General features: G+C 44.5%; 1 protein-coding gene across 2 annotated transcripts in view; it reads right to left on the bottom strand.

The window, feature by feature from the left end:
* The window catches only part of LOC144829153 (serpin B10-like), a 185,644-nt gene that overhangs the window by 12,948 nt on the left and 148,327 nt on the right, over positions 1 to 24,369 (bottom strand). The window contains exon 8 of one of the 2 annotated variants that reach the window (XM_078687997.1): positions 7,875 to 8,503. The exons of the other annotated variant lie outside the window; for it this stretch is intronic. Coding sequence (XP_078544123.1) covers positions 8,099 to 8,503 — 405 coding nt within the window. The 3' untranslated portion in view covers positions 7,875 to 8,098. Of the gene's footprint in view, positions 1 to 7,874; positions 8,504 to 24,369 lie in introns of those variants that run through there. 2 annotated transcript variants of the gene reach the window in all.

Below are 24,369 nucleotides of genomic sequence, written 5' to 3'. Positions count from 1 at the left end.
CCCTGCCCCTCCCCCTCCCCACGTCACCGCCCTGCAGTTACACCTACTACCGGCCGTGGCTGGTTTTTCTTAGAACACATAAGCATATAGATTGTCACTAGCGCCAGAAGAGCACCCATTGGCGATTATTGATACTGTTTTTGATACACTGTGGTAGAAATATTGTCCTCTAAACTTCAAAAAACAACATCAGAAGTATCACCATAACATGTTTTAGTAAATTAATGTACCCCCATGCCGGAACGAATTTTAGACACGTATCCAAAACGACCTAAAAGAAACTTAAACCGCGCAGTCCCCTTAGTCTCAAGCGTATTGCAAGTTAACTCTCAGGCTGGTAAGTGAGTCACAACAGAAGGGCAGAAAACAAGGACAATGGGAACCGGAAGTTTTAACCTTTGCTGTCATCTTAAAATGAATTCACCCCGTGTGTGAGTCTTGAAACTGCGCGCTTTATATTCTGTTGACTGGACACTGGACAACATTTTCGTGAAATAAACATTGTTTTTATTGATCACTTAACGTGCTAGTGTCAGGTTTTTGTCCTAAATGATTTTCCTTTTTCTGTGAAATTGATTCCAGGCGGAAGTTCCGTAGCCTGTTTTCTGAAGACTATAAGAAGCATGAAAATATGTCTTGATATTTCTTTGTAACTATTGAAAATTCAATCATGGCACACGCGCTCCCGAGTATCATACTGCAAATTAGTGTACTCAACACAGAGGCAACTCCAATGCAGAGACGCTGCATCAATTTGATAAACGTCATGAGAAAGGAGTTAAAACAAGTATTTGCAATACAATAGGTCTCTCAATTGCGAGATTTTGACCTATTGGCATTGTAAATGACACTGCCATTTATTTATGTGTTTAAAACACTGCAATAATAAAAGGCATTGTCTATTACAAAACTAATAGGTCAAAGTTTCTAAAATGCGAGACCTGTTGCATTGCAAATGCTTGTTTTTAACATGAATCTTGCCACTTTATGTTTTTTGCAGACCCCTTTAACTATGTCAAGTTAAGTGGATAATGCATATATGAGTTGCTTTTGTTGCTTAATTTCCTTCCAATATTCACTACTTCGGGCGCCCACACCACTGTATCATTTTAGAGTTTCTGCTCTTGCTCTAAAAAACTGGCTTTGTCCTGATGGTGACTCTTATAATGCCCTTGGTCAGACTATTCCGATAAGTGGAATATAATAGTTTCTAAATTATATTAGGTTACTGTATCATCTGGAGTGGAATAATTGTACCTACTACAGAATTTAGTTATATGTTCCATAATAGTTTGTTCTTTTCTGCACACCATTGCACTATTTATCTTTCACTCACTGTGTGATCACATTAGCACTGAGTATATATGTACCAAATTACAAATACAATACCCTTTGAAAGATATAGAAGTGGGTCCACCCTTTTAGCTTCTACCATTTGATTTCCTGAGTTTGAATGCAATTGTTCAATACTCCAGTTATGATTGTTGTTTCACTCAGCAGTGGCTCCTCCGCTAAGGCAGAGGAGAGTCGCCTCACTGCTCTATGAGCAGGTTCAAAAAGGAAGAATAAACTGATAATAACGCAATGTTATTAGCATTTTATTTTTCCGTCCTGGCTAAGCCTACATTTTGGTGCGGGCAGGGCAGGGCTGTTACAGGAGCAGGGGGAGGAGTTGTGGACACTCTCTTAAGTGCACATGAAGGTTTGGCTGTCTGTCTTGGGCCAGACAAACAGTAGTCATGCACACTCAGCATGTCCCACACCCAGCTGTATTGCACAGCCTGGGTGGAGAACATGCACAGGATGCCAGTTCCTGTCTGAGCGCTGAACCATGGTGCTCAGACCAATCACAATGCTGCTGTCATGCTGGTGACAGCACTGTGGTAATTGGCTAGGGGAGTCTGGGAGCCTCTGCACTTCCTGCATCTGGAGTCGACCAAAGAGGAACTAGAGGCAGCGGCTGGTCAGCAGGTAAGTGACTATTTTTATATTTTTCATCCCCACTTGCCACCCCTTTAAGTAGCAGCTGCCACTGGTTCAACTAGAAACCTCTGTTGCACATCTATATACTTGACAAGGGAAAATAAATTCTCTAATCTGCCATTTAGTTAGCCTATTCTTTCAAGGCTCGCAAGTCAAGCACATAGGATGTGAGCACAATAACCCAGTTGTAGCACTTCAGTGGAACTTTACTGAGTGAGGCCGGGAGGCTACTTATTTGTTATCAGAAGGAGGGAAGAAGGACCTGCCTGGCACTATTCATTTAAAAATGGTATACTGCCATCGCATCCAAGAGTCTAGAAGCCGGTATCTGAATGGTAATTCCACAGAAAGAATAAAAATGGCTCATTATAAAAGTGGATCTGAAACTTAACAAACTATTGTTTCAAGGCACTGTCTCTTTGGCCCAGCTTTTCTTTCTTCCAAAACCTTATAAAGAAATTAGGAAAGTACATCTCAGTTTTGTTTCCCTGATTAAAACGCAACTCTACTTTTCTGCTTTTTTCATACCTTCCACTGGGAGACAGATTAGTTAACTTCCTTTACGACTGACTTATTTTCTCATCAGATTCCCAGGACATTAACACCATCAAGACTTTCACATCGAATTTTATGACATTCCATATAAATCCTTTCCATCTCTTCCAGTGTTATTCTTACTTAAGGAAAGATTCTGGTCCCTCTAGAAGTACACGCTCTTCTTCAGCCATTGAGGGTAGCACAGCTCGTACCTCATGCTCATGGTTTAATGAGCAAGCTTTTCCTAGTTCAGTAGCAAAATTAAAAAATGTGTCCTGTCATAAATTGAATAGATTTTATGGTATTTGTTTATGCAGGCATTTTAAAATGGAAACTATAGTGAACCCAGGATAGAGATACTTTTCTCTGCCAAGATTGGCTAGTATGTCTCAACCTCAAAGACACAGACCTCACAATTCCTATTCAACACCATAGGAAATGTCTTCTGTTTCATTTACCAGTTCTCCTCTTTTTATGTCAGGCTATTGTCAGCTCTGTGGCTCTTCGGAAAGTTGATGTAACCTCTGGGTTTATTTCTCTGGAGCCATGCATCTCCATGATCATATATGTGTGGGTGATATGCTTTCATAAATCAGTATTGGGAAGTCCTTTTTTATCATCTTCAGTTATCTTCAATACTCCTTTAAAATGTGGGTTTGGTGATCTATTGGAAGAAGTCAGAGGCCTCCCCTTCCAAGAAAGTAAAATTCCTGGGCTTTCTTCTAGACTTGGATGGAGAAAGTCAGTCTGCAATTACATTACAATGTTACAAAATAGTTCTCATAAAATTTGAAATTTTGGATGTTCCAAAACATTTCAAAGATATCAGTCAACTCTTCTATTCCTATACATCTTCTGGGTCTGTAGCACCTACAGAGTGCTCCAACATCTAAGAAAGGGCCTATCTTACTCTCACTTCATTTGTATCAGTCTAGTAAGCAGGAAGGAATTGCAATGGTGGGTGAATCACCTAGATGCCTGGAAATGCAGAGTTACCTTAAGTACCAGCTCAGATCTAGTCTTGTAGTACAATACAATCAACTTAGGTTGGGGTGCCAGACTGGAGGAACATGATCCTAGGGGATTAGGTCTAATTGCACATCACAGCTTTCTGGAGTTCATTTGCTGCCCAGACATTTCTAAAATGAAGAAACAAGTGTTCAACACTCCGTAGGGTGGATAGCCAATCAGCAAGAGTGAGGAGAACCATATTTGCGTCTAGAAGGTTTTGTGAATTGTATGTTCAAAAACTATAGTCACTGAACACCGAATACCTTCCAGGAGTTCACAGTTGCATAGCAGACTTGCATTCAAGGCATTTCCTACACTTTGACAACTAGCTTCTCAATCATTTTAGTTCCTCAATTTGCTCGGGGGTCCTTGTCTTATAAACCTCTTTTTATTCCACGTAAACACCCATTTCTCTTTTTCAGCTAAAAATCAAATAAAGGTGCCCTAGAGTCAGGTACTTTCTGTCAAGATTAGTGTCACATTTTAAACTATGTTTTACCTCCATTTCCAATGACCATTTAGATGCCTGGCTAATCTGTGGAGGCAAACAGCTTTACTTGTTCTCAAAACTGGATCCTAGGAATCTCAGATTTGGTTGCTGACTCACCTTGTACTATCATTTGATTCCCCTTATTTGCAGCCATTCTCTTGAATCCATTGTGAATCCATAGTGTCCCAGACACTATTGGCCCAATTCACAAAGGGCCTCCGCACTCGTGGGGGAAACCCAGCAAACATAGTGGGAGCCCACACTCGTGGTGGGCTTCCATACCGTAGTTACCCATTGTGGACGCCCGCCACGAGGGTGAGGGCTCTGCCACGACTGCAGGGCCTCCCCCATGAGTGTGGAGGCCCCTTGTGAACTGACCCCTATAAGTCAGGGATTGGAAAGTTCCTGGGACTTTCACAACCAGATGTTAGCCTTATGTAGGGCTCCTGGGCTTAATGCACTTGTAAAGCTTACATATTAACTTGGAGATCTTTGTTGGTAAGGAGTTTCAATTCAATTTCAGCAGCTGCATATTTTGTTCTCATTATTTAGGACACCTGTCATCTGACGCTCTCTCTTCGAAGGCCTAATGCTTGCAGAGTTACTGTTTCAGTGGAACATATATAGTTAATCGGTAATGAGTGGGTGTACATGTGCTAGTTTGTAGACTCCTGACATGTATTCTGGTGAGTAGTCCCTCAGAACCTTTCTCTTTGGGACTTGTTCTTTGTTTTTGCTTTCTTTTTGAACTGGCCCGATTGTACTTCCTTTAGATTAAAGATGCCTTCAGTAATTCTGGCATGTTTGTTCTGCTTGGTAACATTCTAAGATATTTTCAGATGTTAAGGCTTTGGGTGATAATCCTAGACAATGTCCCCATTCTGGGGGTTATTTCCATATTTATAGAAGTACCAAAAGTACCACAGTAGTTATATTCTGTCCTTATTTCTCAGGATTATGAACTGGCCTACTGCACTCAGGCAATTTTCTTCTTCCCATCGTCTTATACCCTTTCAAAGACAACATAAACAAGTGTCTTGGTTCAGATAAATTAAGCATTTGTTTACTAGTGATGTCAAAACAAATTTAGACTATTGCTCTATGAGCACTGCAGCATCTGAAGCATTGTTTGTAGGTTCCAGATAGGAGTCTATCCGGAAGGTAGGACATTGTTTTAGAAATCTGAACTTCTACACTTTATATTGCAAACCAGTGGCTTGCTCTTCCACTTCTTTAGTGGATATGTTTTACGCAAATACAAAAGAAACCATGGTCTTGCCGTGAAAGGCAGATTTCTAATTAGTTTGTGTTTATGTCAGGAAATTCCTGATTTATTAAGGACACTGAGGCGAATATTATCTCTCCTTGTTACATGCTCTAGAAGAAGTCACCTGTTTTACAGTGTTAAACAACTCTCCAACCCAGTAATCGTATGCATCAGAGGTCCTATTTGACAGAAAGGTGTTATGTCTCATGATCTTCCTGCTATTACTTGTGATTTTCACTGTTCTTCAGCTGTAACTCTTATCCTCCTCAAGATGGCTAGCCTTACTGTTTGCAGCAGAGTATTATATATAGGGTTTACTGCACAGAGGGGATCACTTATTGTAATGATTTGACAGTTGGGCCCTTCGGCCATGTGGTCTGCTCAGATATAATAAAACAAGACTAGGGGTATATTCATTGCTTCCATGTCATAAATAAAAATTAGGACAAACTAGTAGTGAAAATTTGCATTTGAAATAGGTTTGAAGCTGGCCAAATGTGCTACTAGGGCAAGTGCTAAATAAGAGGAAAGTCCTAGGAAGACCAATGAGGCCGGTTGGGAATGTAACACTGGATGGGAGAAGACAAGGGTAGGGAAGAGAGCATAAGCCATGGATGCAATAAACATAAGACAAAGAAAAAAGAAGAAAAGATGACATTGAAAACCAGAATGTGAATTTTAGATATTGAAAGTGAAGAGTGAGAGCATTTTTTTCGAGATGTCCATAAAGCTGGAAGTGGAAAATGCAAGACACCACAGAAATATGATGGGAGGAGAATAGAGAAGAATGGAAGAATAACAATGTCCATAACAAATTTTTGAATCTGACAAAAATAAAAAACTTCTGGTCTTATTAAGTGGTCTGGTGCACTCAAAAACACATTTTAAGATCTAATCAACAAGAGGCATTACAATCAATCTTTCACCTCTGCTTCCACTACTTTTATGTTGAATGAGACCTGACCTGGCAGTTTGGGCTGGACTGCTGGGGTAGGATCAAGATGAATTTGCAAATGGCTGGTCTCTATCAAGAGTGGCATAAAGGTGTGCATACTAAATATCAATGTCAGATTATCTAGGGTACTAAATATCAAAGACAAAATATCTAAACAAAATATTGACAGGTAGGTCCAGCTTTTCTATACCCAATTTCACATATATACGTACTTAAATGATGTGTATATCTTGAAGGTACGTAAATGTGGAGCTAGGAATAGTAGGCATATACTTCCCTATATGCATCTACCTTTCAATATTGTGCAATTCTATATTCTGTCCTTGATATTCTTGTATGCTCATATCCTTCATGTTGATATTCAGAAGTAAAACTGGCACAATGGACAAAAAACGATGAACTCAAGTGAGGTCCTGAGCAATAACCAGTAGCTGACCTTAATTCAAAATATCCATCTATCACCGCACTGTGCAACAGAGGTGCCCTGATATGGATCAGTTTTCACTGTGCCCAGGGGACTCAAGCTTCACCTCACTTATGATGCCCAAGAAGGTCAACACCATGCTGGTGTTGATTATGTTCCTATCTGGAGGAGATATGGCCTGATAGTTCAGCTGAATTGTTCCTATTGGAGCAGAACCACGGACTGAATTACATGTGGGTGAACTCTGTTTAGAGTTGAACAGTGGCAAAAAGATCAATTTGTGAAGTGGTCTAGGGCGGCTGAGATGAATTCAAACATTCCTTCCATCACTTACTTGTTAGTTGCAATAAATGGTCTAAGTGTGTCAGTTATGCGCAAATTTGAAGGCCAGCGCTCAAAATGCCGACGAATTCAAGCTGCACCTTCTTTGGCTTTACCCAGGTAAGTTGAAAACAGATAGAGTCTTTGAAACTGTCATTCTTCCTTATTCCTCGAGCCTGTGTCTGATTGTTTGGGAGAAGATTGGCGGTAAAAGGGGCATTGTTGCTTCTATGGAATTATCCTTCTGAAACCACTGATGTATGGGGCAAATGGTATTTATTGGCAGGTCTCTAATGGTCCACATTACTTCATGTTCTTTCAAGTTAAGCTCAGTTTGAGATGGACAGATCCTATTGGAGTAGGACAAAAACTGATTTGTGCAGAGCTGGTCTCTATCTGGAGTGATACAGTGAGCAAAAACACAATGGACTGGAATGTGACCAGACCGATCTTTAACATCTGGGAAAATTAAAGCACTCCTTAATTCAAAAATTTTTTTGTTGCTTTTTCTGCAGTGAGAATACATTAGGAACATTGCTATGCCTAGGTAACTCTTGACTCAAATCTAAAGATGATCAGAAGGCTTTCTGTTGGTTGACGCTACACAATTATGTCAGCCGAATTTAAACCCTTTTCTACGCTGCTGCAAACCTTAAGACATAAATTGATCCTGTTTTGTACAATCCTATGATAATCTGGATATTTCCCATTTGCCTCAGAACAAATGTTTGTGTTTTGTGATCTTCCCAATTGTTTCTCTTTCCTATCAAGGTCAGTATAGCGACCACTTCTAAACCCAACCCCCACTGTGAATTGATCAGGATTAACTGAGCTTTTTGGAGCCAGGTGGAAATCGAAAATCAATAAAAATGAGAAGCTTATACAGTTTATTACCTAAAATGTCTTTATTTTGCAGAGACAATTTCATACAAAAACAAAACCCAGTTTGTAGTCTGTAATTTGTCAGTGATGACAACAATGATAATGCAAACCTTAAATGTACTTTTTCTTTAGACCACTGTGTAAAGCATGTAACGGAAATAGTACAAATTGCACATTGTTTAGACTCTTAACTGGGAAGGTGACATTTGAGCAGGGAAAGTGCTCACCCTACGGGGAACAGAATCTTCCACAGAAGAGCATGCTTTTTGTCTTGTTATGTTGAATAAAGAATATAAAAGGATGGTCTGCCACAAACGTGGCACTGCTTGGCATTGACATTACTTCCATGACCACACCAGTAGCAGCTGCTGCTTCGGTGCCCTTCTCATTCACCTCTACATAGGCCTTGTGCAATACTTTGGACACATAGAGGTTATTTTTGTTAGACATCCCTGAAAAATCAGCTTTTCCCCTGCTGAAAGCATCACTCATCCCCATGCCACCCAGGGTGTGTGCGAGGTCATCCATTTCTTCCATCTTGAACTTGGGCAGAGACACTTCGACATTTATTATGTTCATCGAATCTGCTCTTGTCCAGTGTGATAATTGTTCATAGTTCAATCCATGTTCTAACTGCAAGGAAAGAAAATCAAGATCACTTCTGTATTCAACTGAAATAGTTGGTGGATGAGCCAATGACTTGGCGATTGTGCATGGGCATGACCGCGAATGACAAAGAAGGCATCAGACGGCTGCGCCAACTCTATTTAAGGCAAGGACCACGGTAAGGAAGAGTTTATTCAGATCTAATGCAGTGTTAAAGACCTAGGACTTAAAGAGTAGCTGCCACCCAATACTAAACCCCACATATTACAGTTTTCCTAAAATCTGGTAAATTAAACCAAAACAAGATGCCTGTCTGCTTTGGATGTAAATTTTTATTGGTCAAGTATATTTAAGAGTTACACCGTAATTTAAGACTTACCTAGTGTGGAGTACGCAACAAGTTTATGGCAACAACATTGTTTCTGATCTGCCTAACAATTTATCTTTAATCTGGACCCAAGCTATGCACAGGCACTGCAGTGCAAGGCGATACAGACTTTAGATTCCTCAATGACCACTTGCATTACACAGGTGGGTCAGTTGTAGGGGCCCCACACCAAGCCACAGTCAGATTGAGAGGGCTCGGATTGCTTTCACCTGTCTCTGCCACACTTCTGCCAAGCCACCAACGTGGTCTCTGGCCACAGCTCCTGCAGGGGGCCAACCAATGCAGCACTGGTCCTTGCCAGACAACAAGGGAGGACCTACAGTTCACTCCCTTCAGCCCCAGGGATAGCCGGGAAGACTGCAGACGCACTGCTCGAGGTCAGGACCCCCACGCCACATTAAGTACTGCTCCCAGCACTTCATCTCCCAACTCCCACCTCCCACACATCATAGCCTTCAACTAAGCCTAGTGGTGTCTCTGTGCAAGCCTGGTGTTTGGCCAGTACATGCAGGTGAGGCTATTCCCCCGAAAAATCAGTGGCATGGTCTTATATCGGTGACCCCCACTGAGCTCCGGACACACATTCAAATTCTTTATTTACACATATTCGAAAATTTGACATTTCTAAAACATACATCCTTAACTCTAAGCTACAAATATAGTTGAGGGACATTATTAGGGACATATGTAGCAACATTAATAATTGATATCTCCAAATTGCTATTTTTACAAAATTTCAATTTGGAAATGGCAAATTATAACATATGTAAGTTTGAATTTTAAATTAGTGATTCCCAGTGGTTCACAAATCAAACTACCTCAGAAATATTAATGAGGTAGGCCGCAATTTGTGAACCTCTAGGAATCGCCACCCTCACTGCGGCCCGTTTCCTTTAAAAGAAACAGGACTGCGTTAAAAAAATAAAAAAAATAACTTTGTGTGTTTTTTGTTTGTTCAAGAGAAGGACTGCCTCCTCTTAAATAAACTTTTTTTTTGCATTCACAAAAGGCAAGTTGTTCCCAGCGGACCCATCCTCGTTTGCGAATGTATTACCACTACACTTCTTTAGCCGGTAAATTATTAATGTTTTGTGACTAGAATCCGGTCGCAAAACATTAATACATATTATCCTACTTCAGCATTAATGCCATATCGTTTTTTGGGCCATATGTATCAATCAAATTCGCATTCGCAAAGGCCTAAATTCGCAGAATTTCGGCCTTTGCGAATGCGAATTTGCTAAATGGCATGTATAAAGCAAAACCTGGTGCAAAACAAGGAATCGCAAAATTTGCGATTCCTTATTTTGCAATTGCATTTAAGGAATCGCAAATTTTGCGATTCCTTAAATGCAATGTGTGAAGCAAAACAAAATTGCAAAATGTCCTTCAGGAATCGCAAATTACCACCAACTTCTAGTTGGTGGTAAGTTCCGAATTCCTTGAAAAATGCACATTTTTGCATTTTTCAAAGTGCCATGTGACACACATACATGCCCTTAGAGCATGTATGTGCACCACATGTGCAGCCATGCATATTTCAGGGGTACAACAGGGTGTCCTTTGGACACCCCTGCACCCTTGAAATTATTCTCAATTTGCGATTACAAATTGCGAATCGCAAATTGAGAATAACTTCCCATTCATTCCTATGGGCCTCCTGGCCCATAGAAATGAATGGGAAAGTATTCCTTAATTGCGATTCGCAATTTGCTAATCGCAATTAAGGAATTTTAAGAAATCGCAAAAAAATGCAATTTTGTACATACATACCTATTTGCGATTCTCAAATAGCGGTTTCTTAAAAATCGCTATTTGAGAATCGCAAATCAGGTTGATGATACATATGGCCCTTTAGCACAAAACAAAATTGCGATTTGTTAACTTGGTACTGAATCACAGTTTGAGTTTCATAACTGACAAAATCCTTTCTTTCTGTCGCACAGGGGCCAAACAGCCTCTCTGAAACTGCAAAAAAGCTTAATACATCTGGCCCTTAGCGTTCTAGTTTTGTGTTTCCCAAATATATGTTTGAAATTAGACTTACACAATCCTTCAAAACAAAGACAAAAACCGAAATAATGACTAAAACCTGCGCTATCCGGGGCACACAATTTACATTTAATAATGTTAAAATGGCATTTCATGTAACCATTCCACAGAGTATAAAATCGGAAGAATTTAAACGGAACCCAGAGTTCGACGGCGTGTTTGTGTGCGGAGCGGGTGTTGATCAGGATGCATCTAAGCTGGTTGTATTCCGTCGTGGCGGGCGTCTCGGCGCTTACGAGGCAGGAGAAGCTGCAGTTCAGGCAGGTGAAGGGACAGTGGGTGCGCTTTGGGGCGGCCTTGCAGCAGGTGTGGATCCTTCCTGGGTTGAGAGCGACGAGAGTGTTGGTGTCGTAGCGGCGGCGGTCCTCGTGGCTGCTGCGGGAGGCAGGGGTCCTGGCACTGGGCGCGGAGGGGCGCAGAGGGGCTTGCAAGCCCCTCTGCGCCCCTCCGCGCCCAGTGCCAGGACCCCTGCCTCCCGCAGCAGCCACGAGGACCGCCGCCGCTACGACACCAACACTCTCGTCGCTCTCAACCCAGGAAGGATCCACACCTGCTGCAAGGCCGCCCCAAAGCGCACCCACTGTCCCTTCACCTGCCTGAACTGCAGCTTCTCCTGCCTCGTAAGCGCCGAGACGCCCGCCACGACGGAATACAACCAGCTTAGATGCATCCTGATCAACACCCGCTCCGCACACAAACACGCCGTCGAACTCTGGGACCTACTCGACACCACATCACCGGACATCGCCATCCTGACTGAGACCTGGATGAACGAAACCTCCTCGCCAAACATTGCCATAGCCATCCCAGATGGGTACAAGATCACCCACAGAGACCGCGCCAAAAGGGCCATAGGAGGAATTGCCATCGTCCACAAAAACACCATCAGGGTCTCACCAAACACCAACGACCAACCCTTGTTTTTAATTGTTTTTGCACACTGCATTTATATATTTATGCATCACTATTTATTTTTACCATAGGCATCATGTGGCCAAAAAGCAACTTTGCAGCGCTGAGTGACACTAGGCGACTCTGATAAATGGTCACAAGGGGCAGGTGTCTGACCATGTTTAATCCATACAGACTCTCTTGGTAACTCACCAATTATTGAAGCCAGTGCTGTGATCTGAGACAGAGTTGCTGGTTCTTTACTTTCTTGGGTTCAGAAGAACCCGACTGAATTTGCCGACTCCATGCATACACTGATTTTCAGTGCTTTTTTATAATGTTTAGCTGGGGAGTGCCCTTGGGTGAGGCTCTAGCATGTCTAGATATCCCCTGTTTCTTCTTTCAGTTTTTTAGAGGAATTCTAGCATTTTTCCGCAAACAGGCTTATGCTCACATCAGAGCATTGTAAATTTACCCCTTACTTCCGATCAGAACCTATGGAAGTCTTTCAGAGCTGGTTATTGATGGTCTGACTTCCTTATATATAGAAAGATTCTAACCACTTGCTTTTGTTTGCTCAGAAGTTCATGAAAATGCTTCTTTGAGACCAATGTAGCTTATATAAAGGCTCTCTAAGTGATAGAATGGGATACAATGTTTGACTTTGATCTAAAGAAATTGTGAACCAGACACCTGTTTCCATCCTATCACCTCTGCCTGAATTGTGATAGTGTGGCACTTGTTTTTGGTGTTGAGCAATTGGCGCCTCAGACTTTGTGTCACTACTGCTGTAGGGATTAAACATGCAACCCTAATACAGCTGCAGTTCGGCATGACCCAAATACCGCTTAGTACGAGATTTGAAGCTCCCAGTTCCTAGAGCGCACTGCCATTGTTTTGGTTCTCTGGGTCGTATCAAAATAATGAATTCTGTTATTGATTGCTGTTCATGAGGTACACTGCTTCTGAGTGAAAGATGAAGACATTTTAATTCACAAATGCCATTGAGGCACCTACATGGAAATACAACAGAGGCCAAGGAGAAAGGAGCGTTTTTACATTATGTGGGTGGCACAGATTGGGAGTGGCGGGGTGGGGGCTGTGAAGAAAAATAAATACACTTACCTCTTCACCGTGTCTCTCTTCCGTAGTCTCTCTGCATCTTTTCCCGATGAGTCTGGATGGGACGGAAGTAGGAAGCACACATGCACCCCATAGCCAATCACGAGGATGTATGAAGTTACAACGCATGCTTTTTCCACGCATGCCTTTACAATGCAGGTTTTACAACGCAAGTCGTTACAACGACTTGCGTTGGGGGGCGCTGGATAGTGAATAGTTTAATTTAGTATTCCAACTCCAGTCCCCGTGGATAGTAGGGAAGGTGTTGGACAGTAAATTAAACTACTACCTATCCTACAGTGCCCCCAGCGCAATTTGTTGTTACGAATTGCGTTGTAAAAGTTGCGTGGTAAAGGTAGTGCGTGGTAAAAGTTGCGTTGTAAACGCTGTTTACCAATCACGATGCTGCTGACAGCAACGCCCTGATTGTTGTGAGCACCGTGGTTCGGCCCTCAGACAGGGACTGAGAGCCTGTGCATGTTTTCCACCCAAGGGGCGCAATACAGCCTGGTAGAGAATATGCTAAGTGTGCATGACTGTTTGGCTGGCCTAAGACTGCCGACCAAACAGTCATGCACACTTGCAGAGTGACCACCACTCCTACCCCTGCTCAGTAAGCAGAGCAGCCCAGCCCCGCCCTGCCGAGCCCTGCCCGGTAAAACTGCCTCAGCAGGGAAAAAAAAAATGAGAATAACATTGCGTTATTATCATTTTATTTTTCCTTTTTTACACTCCTGAAAAGCAGTGGGGCGGCTTCTCTGCTAAGGCAGAGGAGCCGCCACTGATATTGAATGTACATAATGTTTCTGATGGGTAATGCTTACATGAGATTACTCTTCCTACAAGCCAAGGTGCCAAACTTTATTCAGAAACTCTTGCAATAGCTGCTCTACCCTAACATGTGATGCCATCAGCCTTCATAGCGACATCAGTCCATCTCTGCGGCTGCCCGAGGCCACCACCGGTGGCCACACAGGAGGGCGGCCCTCTAGTAACAGAGGGCTTCCCCCCCCCTTCTCCGTCTCCGGGAGACAGGAGGAGTCTCCAAGGGGTCATGGGGGCGTGACGTCACGTCCGCTGCACCAGGCAGGGCGAGGGGTACTTAAGTCCCCCTCGCAATTTTGCCTCCCTCTTTGTTGCACCGGACGCGCCGTGGTGGCCTCGCTGGGGACACGCAATCTCCCACCCTACCGCTCACCCTGCGTGTCAGCATGGGGTATATGGCAAGAACTTTTTAATGTTTGTATTTCTCATTGCAGGAGGAGTTACAGGGCGATCTGGAAGCAGATAGGTACAGAAGTGTACCTCAGTGCGGCACATAGGGGTGCCAGAGCCTAACACCAGGGGCCTCATGGGAGGTTCCTGGAACCTGTGTCGGCGCCCCAGTAGTCCTTCGGGCGGTTGCGGGCCTGTACAACCGGGGGCTTGCCTAGCTACGCTCCGCCCCGAAAGGGGCGTGAGTACAAAAGACCAAGGGTCAGGTGATCCAGGAGGGTTACCAGAAGGGGCAGCACATAGGTGGTTCGCCACGGTGCTGCCTGTCTCATCAGGCGGGCAGGTGGGGAGAATGCGGCCTGCCCTTGGATCCCCCGTAAGCTAACCCACAATGATTACATAACGTTGTATGTAATAAACCTGCAGCAGCTTTTCCCAAGTTAACACTGGTGTGTAGTGTGTTATTTGCGGGATGCATGATATGAGGGGTGGGGGCCGGTTGCCATGATGTTACTATGTACATAACAACACAGAGATGCATATAGGTGCTCTGCCTGCATGCTGACATTAGTTTCTGTTTCTCTGCACCCGTTGACACAAATTCTAAGCTTTGCTGCTACATATTTTTGCTCTTCTTACTGATGTTTGATTCATACTTTTTGGCAGTGCACAGAGATGTCACCCCTTCAGACAACAGCATTCAAGCCATGCCATGTGTGTTATTAACAGGTGTCAGTCGCAGCCTTTCACGATGTTTGCTTTTTGTGCCTACTAATCAAACGAGACTCCAAGTTTCTCATCAAATTGTCATCTCTCGTAAACTACGCTTGGTTTGTCATCTCTTCCAACACTCAATTGTCCTCATACCTCCTAGAAACTCTCTTGGCTACCTATGCCAGCCAATACCTCTTCATCACACCCGTAACCTAGTCTTTTATGTATCTCAGATTCTTCAGATTTTCGCTGAAGAATCCACTTCATCCTCTCGCACCCTTTATGCACTTCACTTTTCTCGCCTTCCTATATGACAGCCAGTGGCGGCTCCTCCGCTAAGGCAAAGGAGCGTTGCCCCACTGAGCAAGTTGAAGAAGGAAAAAATTAAATGATAATGCTCGCAGGGGGGGTTGTTTGACCACTCCAAGGGCCAGGATGCTTTGGCCGGTTGATTCGGTCGGTCAAACCATTATACGCACTCTGCATGTTCTCCATGCAGGCAGCATTACAGCCTGTATGGAGAACATGCCCAGCCTCCCATTCTCTGTCTGAGCGCTGAACCATGGCGCTCAGAACTATCAAAACTCTGCATTACAGTGTAGTGATTGGCTAGCGGTGGGCTGGTAGCCAGGTACATCCTGCTTTCTGCTTCCTGCCGTGGAAGCGGGGAAGAGGACCAAGAGGAGGCAACCAATGACAGACGGCTGCAGCAAACAGGCACCCCCGCCCGCAGCCTGCCCCCCCACCGCCTTCAACTACCAGCTGCCACTGATGACAGCATTTGTGAACAGTTAGCAGGTTTTGAAAAAATCGGTTTATATTAATTTCCCATTAACGAATATATAAGTGAAGGGAGTTTTAAGTGGTATGAAGGTAAGCTGAAGTTGTTTTTCTTTTTAAAAATCGGATTCCCACAAGCATTAGGAGTGCTACTATGTATGCACCCTCCTAACGCACCTTTCTTTGTACTGCAAGTTTAGCAAGTACTATCTCGCCTTCTGCTCTAACTCTCAAACTCATCTCAATTAAATACTCTCAATCAGACCCCCCCAAGATATTGTGGCATAAATTAGTAAATTTAGCGGCACAAAAACGGGAATTTAGCGGCACAAAAATTGAAATTTTGCTGCACTTTAGGGGCAAATTATTTTAGTTTCTTTTTAAAAAAAGAAACAAAAAATTACCCCAGCAAGTCCCTTCACATAAACCACGGGCAGCAGGCTCAAATTCTTTCTGTTTAATTAAAAATAGTTCCCCAGTGGAAATCCTGGAGAGACTGGGTAGAGGGATGGGTGCAGGTGTGTCTGTGGCCACATTAGCTGTGATCTGCCACAATTAGGGAAAGTGATCCTGTCCACTTCACCTGCATCAGCCACAACCAGGGAAAGTGATTTTGTCCAGGCCAATTGTGATTTATAGGGAAAAAAGTGTCTGAATCATTTGGATTTTCTGTCAGCGAAGGAAGAAGAGTGAGTTAGTATCATGAAAGGTGGATACTAGCAGCCTGCCAAAAAAACAAAAGCCTCATCTAACACGGGGTATTAAACAAAAACTTCACTGCATAACCCAGAAACGCCAACACAGAATATGCTGGGATTGGGGGAATGCTGTTTCAAGGATTCCAAGGTGCTAGCTGTTTCATTGATTTTTATGGGGATTTTAATATGCATCTTAGCAGGACAGTGTCATCTTAAACATTGTTTTCCGATTTTTAGTCAAAGTTTGGCATCACATTTTAGACAGGATTTGCAAGGGGAGACATTGAATGATTTGATCTAAAATTTCAACATTAATAATATCAAAGAGGCCAACGGTCCTAAGGCTGCTGACAACCCCACCCTTACTGTAACAGGATCGTACAGCACAATTTGCTACATTATTATGTCCGATTGTCTGTTAAACTTGACAATATTTTCTTTAAGTAGGTGGTACCAATTTCAGTGAATATGTTTTCCTATTTGCCTCTTCGACATTGAAAAGATGTAAAGAACAGGTTGGAAACGTTGTAACCTAGGTCAGAAATCATTCAAGTCAAGTAAAACTACATTGCAGAACCCAAACAGGCTAACTCAGAATATGCTGGGATGTGCTTAGGGCGAGGGGATGAGAAGCAGAGAAACTGCATATCCTGCCAGCCGGGACACAACTTACTTACTAATTAGTGTCCTGGTCTGAGCAGCAGCAGTGTTCTCCAGTCAGGGGGATGAGACCCAGCAGGTAAGAAAACACCGCCTTCTTTTATTTGGCTCAGTGGTCAACGCTGGGTCAATAGAAGGAATTTCGCTGTCACTTTTGTAAAAAGCGCGGCCTTTTTACAAAACTGCCAATTTCACAACTTTTTTGCATATCGCTAAATCCTGGAGGGTCTGTCTCAATGCCCTCGCCCTCATTCATCTCTTGTACTCTGACAGCTATCTCTTCCCATGTACTCTGTTGTTTCCATATTCCCCAGAACTCACGACCAAATCTTCCTCAGGGGCTTCATCTCTCTTCATCGCCCCCTCGTATTACCCTTAAATCACCCTTTCAGACTCTTCAAGTGTCATGTTTTTACAGTCAACCCTGTGCTCTTTAGATCATCTTAAAGTGTCAGTCTCACTTTCTCTCACCTCACCAGTTCCTTCCAACAATTGGCTGACCTGAGTAAATGATTTGTAATTTAATACATTGTAGCAATGGATGCATTGCAGTTCAATCACAATTGACACTTTTAGAAAAGAATTGGTTTTAGAGCTGTTCAGTGTGTGTTAAGATTTTGAGGTGTGTACATTTTCTATCCCCTAATGCAATACAGTTGACTGTCTGAGCATTGTGTGGAAATCAGTTCTTTGCAGTTCCATACTGATTTTACCGCCTCACCTGGTCTATGATGTTTTAACATAGCAACAAACCACATAGATACACTAAACACCATTCCACATAATTCTACTCAACACACAGTTCCAAGCCACTCAATTCAACTCAACACATTTCCATTCCACACCACATAATTCGACAACATACCACATAATTCCACTCAATAACACAATTCCCCAACATGCCACAAAATTCAACAGTACACCACATAATTACACTCCAATACATACCACTCAACAACACAAAATACCATTCTACATATTTACACTTTGTGACACACAATCCCACTCAACATACTTCCAGTACACTCAATACCACATAATTACTATCCACATAATTCCACTGCAAACCATGCCTGATAATTCCACAACACACAATTCCACGCCTCACAATTCCACAACTAACAATTCCAATCCAACCAACATAATTCCATCCCACACCACATACAGCCACTCCATAACAGATCGGTAAAAGACATTGTCATTTACAGCACCAATAGCTCTAATTCTCGCAAATGTGAGACTTATTGGCATTCTAAAGGAAATACCAAGGGTATAAAACAAAGAAAATGTTTAGCATCTAAGAATAAAGAATTATTTTTAAAAAGTATGGGAACTAATTATGTGTGTAGAATAAATAAAAGGCAAAAAAAGCAAGAAAAACTCTTGTCTATCATTTCAAAACTACTAAAACACCATTGCACTGTACACCACTATAGTTTATACCATTACACAATACTCCACTATACTGTATGCCAGTACACTCTAAAACACTTAACAGCACCACTGTATGCCACCACAGTGCACACTAATGCACTAAATAACAATCTACTCCACAACACTGCACAGTACAACACTCAAAACTAAAATGCTCCACTCTCTACCACTTCATTCAACCACTTAACTAGGTCAATAAACTTTGCACAACACTACTATATGTCAATAGCTTATATACAATTCCACTATACACCACTAAACTCGGCACTACTTTGCTCTACTATAAACAAGGCTACAGCCTATGTACCAATATACTTACAACACTAAAATCTACAGCTCACCACTGCACTTTTACCCTCACCTTTACCACTTAACATTACACTACTTTACTCTATACGACAGCGCTCCATACTAAATAGCATTTCACTATTACCCACTTAAATATATGCAACTGCAATATACACCATTACACTATAAACCACTCCACTCAACACCACTCCACACCACACTACACTCTAAACCACACTACTCTACATCCCTCCACTGAAGCAATTTCACTTGATTTACTAAAACAAATACACTCTCTCCCACTATACCTATGCCAACTACTTTATACCACTACACTTCACATCAACATACACTACAACATTCTTCTATATGCCACTGCAACATACCTCATTAAACACAATTGCACTCAACATCACTACACTCTACACCAATTCACCATACTCTAAAACAATATACTGTACATTTCTACACTCTATACCACTACAAAAAATGCAACTCCATGCCACTACATTATACACTATGTCACTCTAAAAAGTACGGTATGCCACTGCTGTCTAAAACTGCACCCGATACTAATAAACTCAACTCCACTTTACTAAAAACTAATATACCCTACACTACCTACAACTACTTTGCCACACTGAACTTTACACCCCTTTAAAAAAATTACATTTTAATATTTACAGCACTCTATAAAAGTACATGATACATCAATCTATAAAAATACACTACATCTCACCTGACTTGAAAGCCACAAACTGGCTCTCTTATGAAGCAAGAAATCTACTAAAAATTGCATGTATAACGCACAAAGTTATCTCGACAATACAAAACAATAGCACCCTACTGATAAAACCACAGCGTTTCGTAAGGAAGAAAACCTACAGCAAAGCTTTCTCTGGCATCGCCCCCAGAATTTGGAACTCTCTCCCCCCTGAAATAAGATTGACCCCCTCCACTACCTCCTTTAAGAAACTTTTATTTATGAACACATTTCTTGAAAAGATCATCAGAACTCTGTTCCATGAGCTTATTTTTCCCTTATCCTTTATGTACATTTACTATGCTTAATGATTTGTATGTCTTTACCTCATTTACTTGTAAAGCGCTCTGATACCTGCAAGGGTCATGTTCGTACTATATAAAACTTTTCAAATAAATATCACTACACTTTAAAAAACTCCACTAGATACTACTCTATTCTACTCTGCACCACAGTACTCTACCTCACTCTTCTCTGCACCACCATACATTACACCATTATGCATCACATCACTATACAAAAATACACTCTAAGCCATTAACCAAGGATACAAAATCTCCAGGAAGGACCGCCCCACCTGCCGGGGAGGAGGAATTGCCATCGTCCACAAATCCTGAGAGGCCAGAGCACACTCCCTGACGAGCCCACAGTCCTGATGGAAAAGCTTCACTTCAAGATACTGGCCAGCCCTACCTCCACTCCTCGAGAAACCCTCATCTACCGACCCCCGGGATCACGCGGACTTTTCGCCAACTCCATCGCGGACATCATCTCCCCGCATGCCATCACGTCCACCCACTACACCCTACTGGGAGACCTCAACTTCCACCTCGACAACCAACTGGACCCCAGCACCACGTCCCTCCTGGACAACCTCCACAACATTGGACTCATGGCTGAACACACACTCAGCAGGACATACCCTTGACCCCCTCTTCACAACAGGAAGCTCCATCACCTTCAGCCACACCACCGAACTCCCATGGACTGACCACCGATGCGTTCACTTCACCTTCAGAACACCACCATCCACAGACACCAGCACCTGCTCCCACAAAGAAACTGGACCAAAATCACCGACGACCAGCTAACCTCATCACTCACTCCACCCCAACCTTCGCGGAAAATGATGACCCCCAACACCGCAGCCCGAGAAAAGAAAAACAACAACATCCACGCCAAGAAAGCCAGATGGTTCACCACCAAACTTTGAGAGTTTAGACGCACTTGCCGCAGCCTCAAAAAGGCCTGGAGGAACATCAAATCCACAGAAGCCCACAACAACTTCAGAGCAGCCACCAACGCCCACCACCAACTCATCAGAAAAACAAGGAAAAAAGCGATTGAAAACAGAATCTCCACTCATGCACACAACAGCAAAGAACTCTTCAACATCATCAAGGAGTTCGCCCGACTCACCAGCATGTCCACCGACATCCCTCCCTCACAAGACCTCTGCGACAAACTCAGCACCTTCTTCCACCACAAAATCAAGAGCATCTATGGCAGCTTCGACGAAGACAACCAACACACTGAACCCTCACCAACCACCCCGACATCCTGTAGCCAGCGATCGACAACTGGACTGCCCTCACCACCCAAGACACACTGAATATGATGAAGTCAATCCACTTTGAGGCCCCCACGGAGCCCTGATGCCACCACATTTTCAACAGAGCCGCCGACCCCATCGCGCCCATGCTCTGCCACACCATCAGGGCCGGACTGTCCGTAGCGGGCACCGGGCAATCCCCCGGTGCGCCGCATGGGTGGGGGCCGGGTTTGGGCCCCTGGGGGCCGTTTTTGTTACAGGGCCGTTTTTGCAGCCTAAAACCAGCCCTGGCAAAGAGGTCGGCGGCACCTCCAACCCACTGAGTGGGGAGAGGGGGCCGGCTGAGCATTTGCCAAGGCCGGTTTTGGTTCCCAGTCCGGCCCTGCACACCATCAGCCGCTCCCTGGCAACCGCCTTGTTCCCTGACGACTGGAAACACACTAAGATCAACCCCCTCCTGAAGAAACCTTCGGCGGACCCCACCAACCTCAAAAACTACAGACCCATCTCCCTGCTCCCGTTCCCAGCGAAAGTCATTGAGAAAGCCATCAACAGCCAACTCGCCACATTCATCGAAGAACACAACATCCTCGACTCCTCCCAAGCCGGCTTCAGAAAAAAACACAGTACGGAAACCGCCCTCCTCGCCGCAACAGACGACATCCGTACCTTACTAGACAAAGGAGAAACAGCAGCCCTCATCCTCCTCGACTTCTCAACGGCGTTCGACACAGTCTCTCACTACACTCTAATACACAGACTCCACGACGCAGGGATCCAAGAAAAAGGCCCTTGACTGGATCCACTCCTTCCTCTCCAGCAGAACTCAGTGGGTCAGACTCCCCCCTTTCCTCTCAGACCCTACACCTACCACCTGTGGAGTCCCCCAGGGGTCCTTCCTCAGCCCTACACTCTTCAACGTCTACATGGCTCCGCTCTCCCCCATCGTCAGAACCTATGGAGTCATCATTGTGTCATATGCAGACGACACCTAGCTCATCCTCTCCCCATCCAATGAACCCAACACCGCCAGAAACAACTTTCGAGAAGGCATGGAAGCCGTCGCCAAATGGATAAAAAACAGCTTCCTACAACTAAACATCAACAAAATGGAAGTACCCAAACCCCGACGCCAGGAACGACACCTGGTGCCCCCCCGCCTTCGGAAGCCCACCCACCCTCACGGACCACGCACGCAACCTGGGAATCATCCTGGACTCAAAACTCAAAACTACCCCTCCTATTACCTCCAGTAAGTCCCACACAGAAGGATTGCTGAGTTCTAATAGCAGGCCACTTCCCCTTTCTCCACCACTCTGCAAACGCACCTACTGGTGCGCTCTTGGTTGGGGGATGAAGTCCCCTTCGCTACTGAGAGTCCTTAGGGGACAACTAGCCCACCTGTTACCACCAGTAAGCCCAATACATTGGTATTGATGAGAGGTGGTTGCAGCCCATGCCCTTTTCTACACCTCTCTGCCAATGGGCCTCCTGGCACACTACTATTTGGGGGATGAAGTCCTCTTGCCTCTTGAGGGTCCCTGGTGGCCAACTAGCCCTCCTGTTACCTCCAGTAAGCACAACACAGCTGGATTGCTGAGAGGTGGTCAGAGGCCACACACCCTTTCTCCACTACTCTGCAAACATGCCTCCTGGCACACTTCTGCTTGGGGAATGAAGTCCACTTTAGTCCTGAGGCACTCAGGACGCAAGACGGCCTCATCGCCCCACCAGCAGTGCGCAGAGGCTCGTTTGCAGAGTGGTAGAAAAAGTGGCATGGCCTGCGACCACCTCTCAGCAATCCCACTATGTGGGGCTTACTTGAGGTAACAGGTGGGCTAGTTGCCCCTAAGGGCCCTCAGAAGAAAACAGGATTTCATCCCTCAACCTTGAACACGCAAGGAAACGCATTTGCTAGTTGCCTGCTTCCAATGTTTTATTTTTATTTTAGGAAGGTGGCTGTGTGGCCTCTCCTTCCCTTGATCCTCTTGGGCCCCAGGGACCCCATACCCACGGGGCTAACCCATTTTTTTTTTTAAAAAAAGGTTGATTTAGGCCCAGGCCACCCTATCCCCCGGGGCTAGGCCTTTGTTTATATTATTTTTAAAGGGGATGGGGTCCCTAAGGCACCCAACCCCAGGCCGATTTTGGCCCCGGTAAACCCATCCCCCAAGGCCGGTAATTCTTTTAAATTAAATTATTTTTTTTTCCAGGGGAGGGGGGCCGGTTGGTCCACCCTTCCCTCGGCCAGTTTTGGCTCTCGGAACCGCATCCCCTGGAGCCTTCGCTGTATTTTTATTTTTTTTTACTTTTGGAGGGTGCCACGCCGCCCGCCTCCTGAGGCCAATTTCGGCCCTGGAGACTCCATCCCCCAGGGCCAGGTCTTATCCTTTTTTCTTTTTTATAAAAATGGATAGGGGGGCCTGTGCCTCCCCCTACCCGGGCCGATATTGCCCCGGGGACTCCATCCCCCATTCCATGGCCACATCATTGGGGACTGCGAGGGGAGCTTCCAGCCTCCTGTGGGAGCCGGCATTGCTTTTGAGCAGAAGGAGCTGCAATCATGCAGCTCCCTCTGTCAAAAAGCTATTCTGCTCCGCTTCATGAAAGCGAGAGTATTTTTTATGCTCTCACTTCCATGTAACGAAGCAGTGTTTGATATGGTTCCCGCTAAGCCATAGCAAACTGCAATGTCCCGGGGGTAAGCACCCCAGGTCATTGCTGGAGCCGGCCCTGGGGGTCGGTGGTCCCCTGGGTCAAGGAGGGCTCCTGGAGGGGGGCAGTGTGGCCCCCCTCCCATCCACTTTGTTGCCTTGGGAGGTGGTGGTCCCCTGGGTCAGGAGTCTGCAACAAAACAACGTCTTTACTTAATTTGTGCCCCAGGGTGGTGGCGGTCCTCAGGACTGTGGGGGAACCACGTGGTCACCCGCATTACTATCCATCAGCCACGGGAGGTGGCAGTCCCCGGGGCTGCAGGGAGCACGTGGCCTCCCGCATTTTAATATATTAGCCACCAGGAGCTACCGTCCCTAGGGCTGCAGTGCCAGCGTGGCGCCCGCATTATTAATTCAATTGCCCCTAGACCTGGCCCACCCGGGGCCCACATAAATAAAGCTCAGAAGACTGCGCTTCGTTTAAAAAAAAAAATTGGTGGGATTCACAGTTCCAACGTGACTCCCTCAGAAAAGCATTTACAGAAAATGCTTTTTTTGTCCTGGGTGGTCCCTGTGTTGCTCCCTGAACAGGCCTAGGGGGTGAGGGTGTTTCTACCCTGCCTCCTTTTCTTGGTTTTTCACCTTTTTTGACTGCAGAAGGCTCTGTAGTGGCACCACATCC

Source organism: Lissotriton helveticus, chromosome 4_1 (assembly GCF_964261635.1).
Source record: "Lissotriton helveticus chromosome 4_1, aLisHel1.1, whole genome shotgun sequence".
Classification (NCBI taxonomy): Eukaryota; Metazoa; Chordata; class Amphibia; order Caudata; family Salamandridae; genus Lissotriton; species Lissotriton helveticus.
Note: the sequence above shows the minus strand (reverse complement) of the source record. Positions and strands in the feature narration are given on the sequence as shown.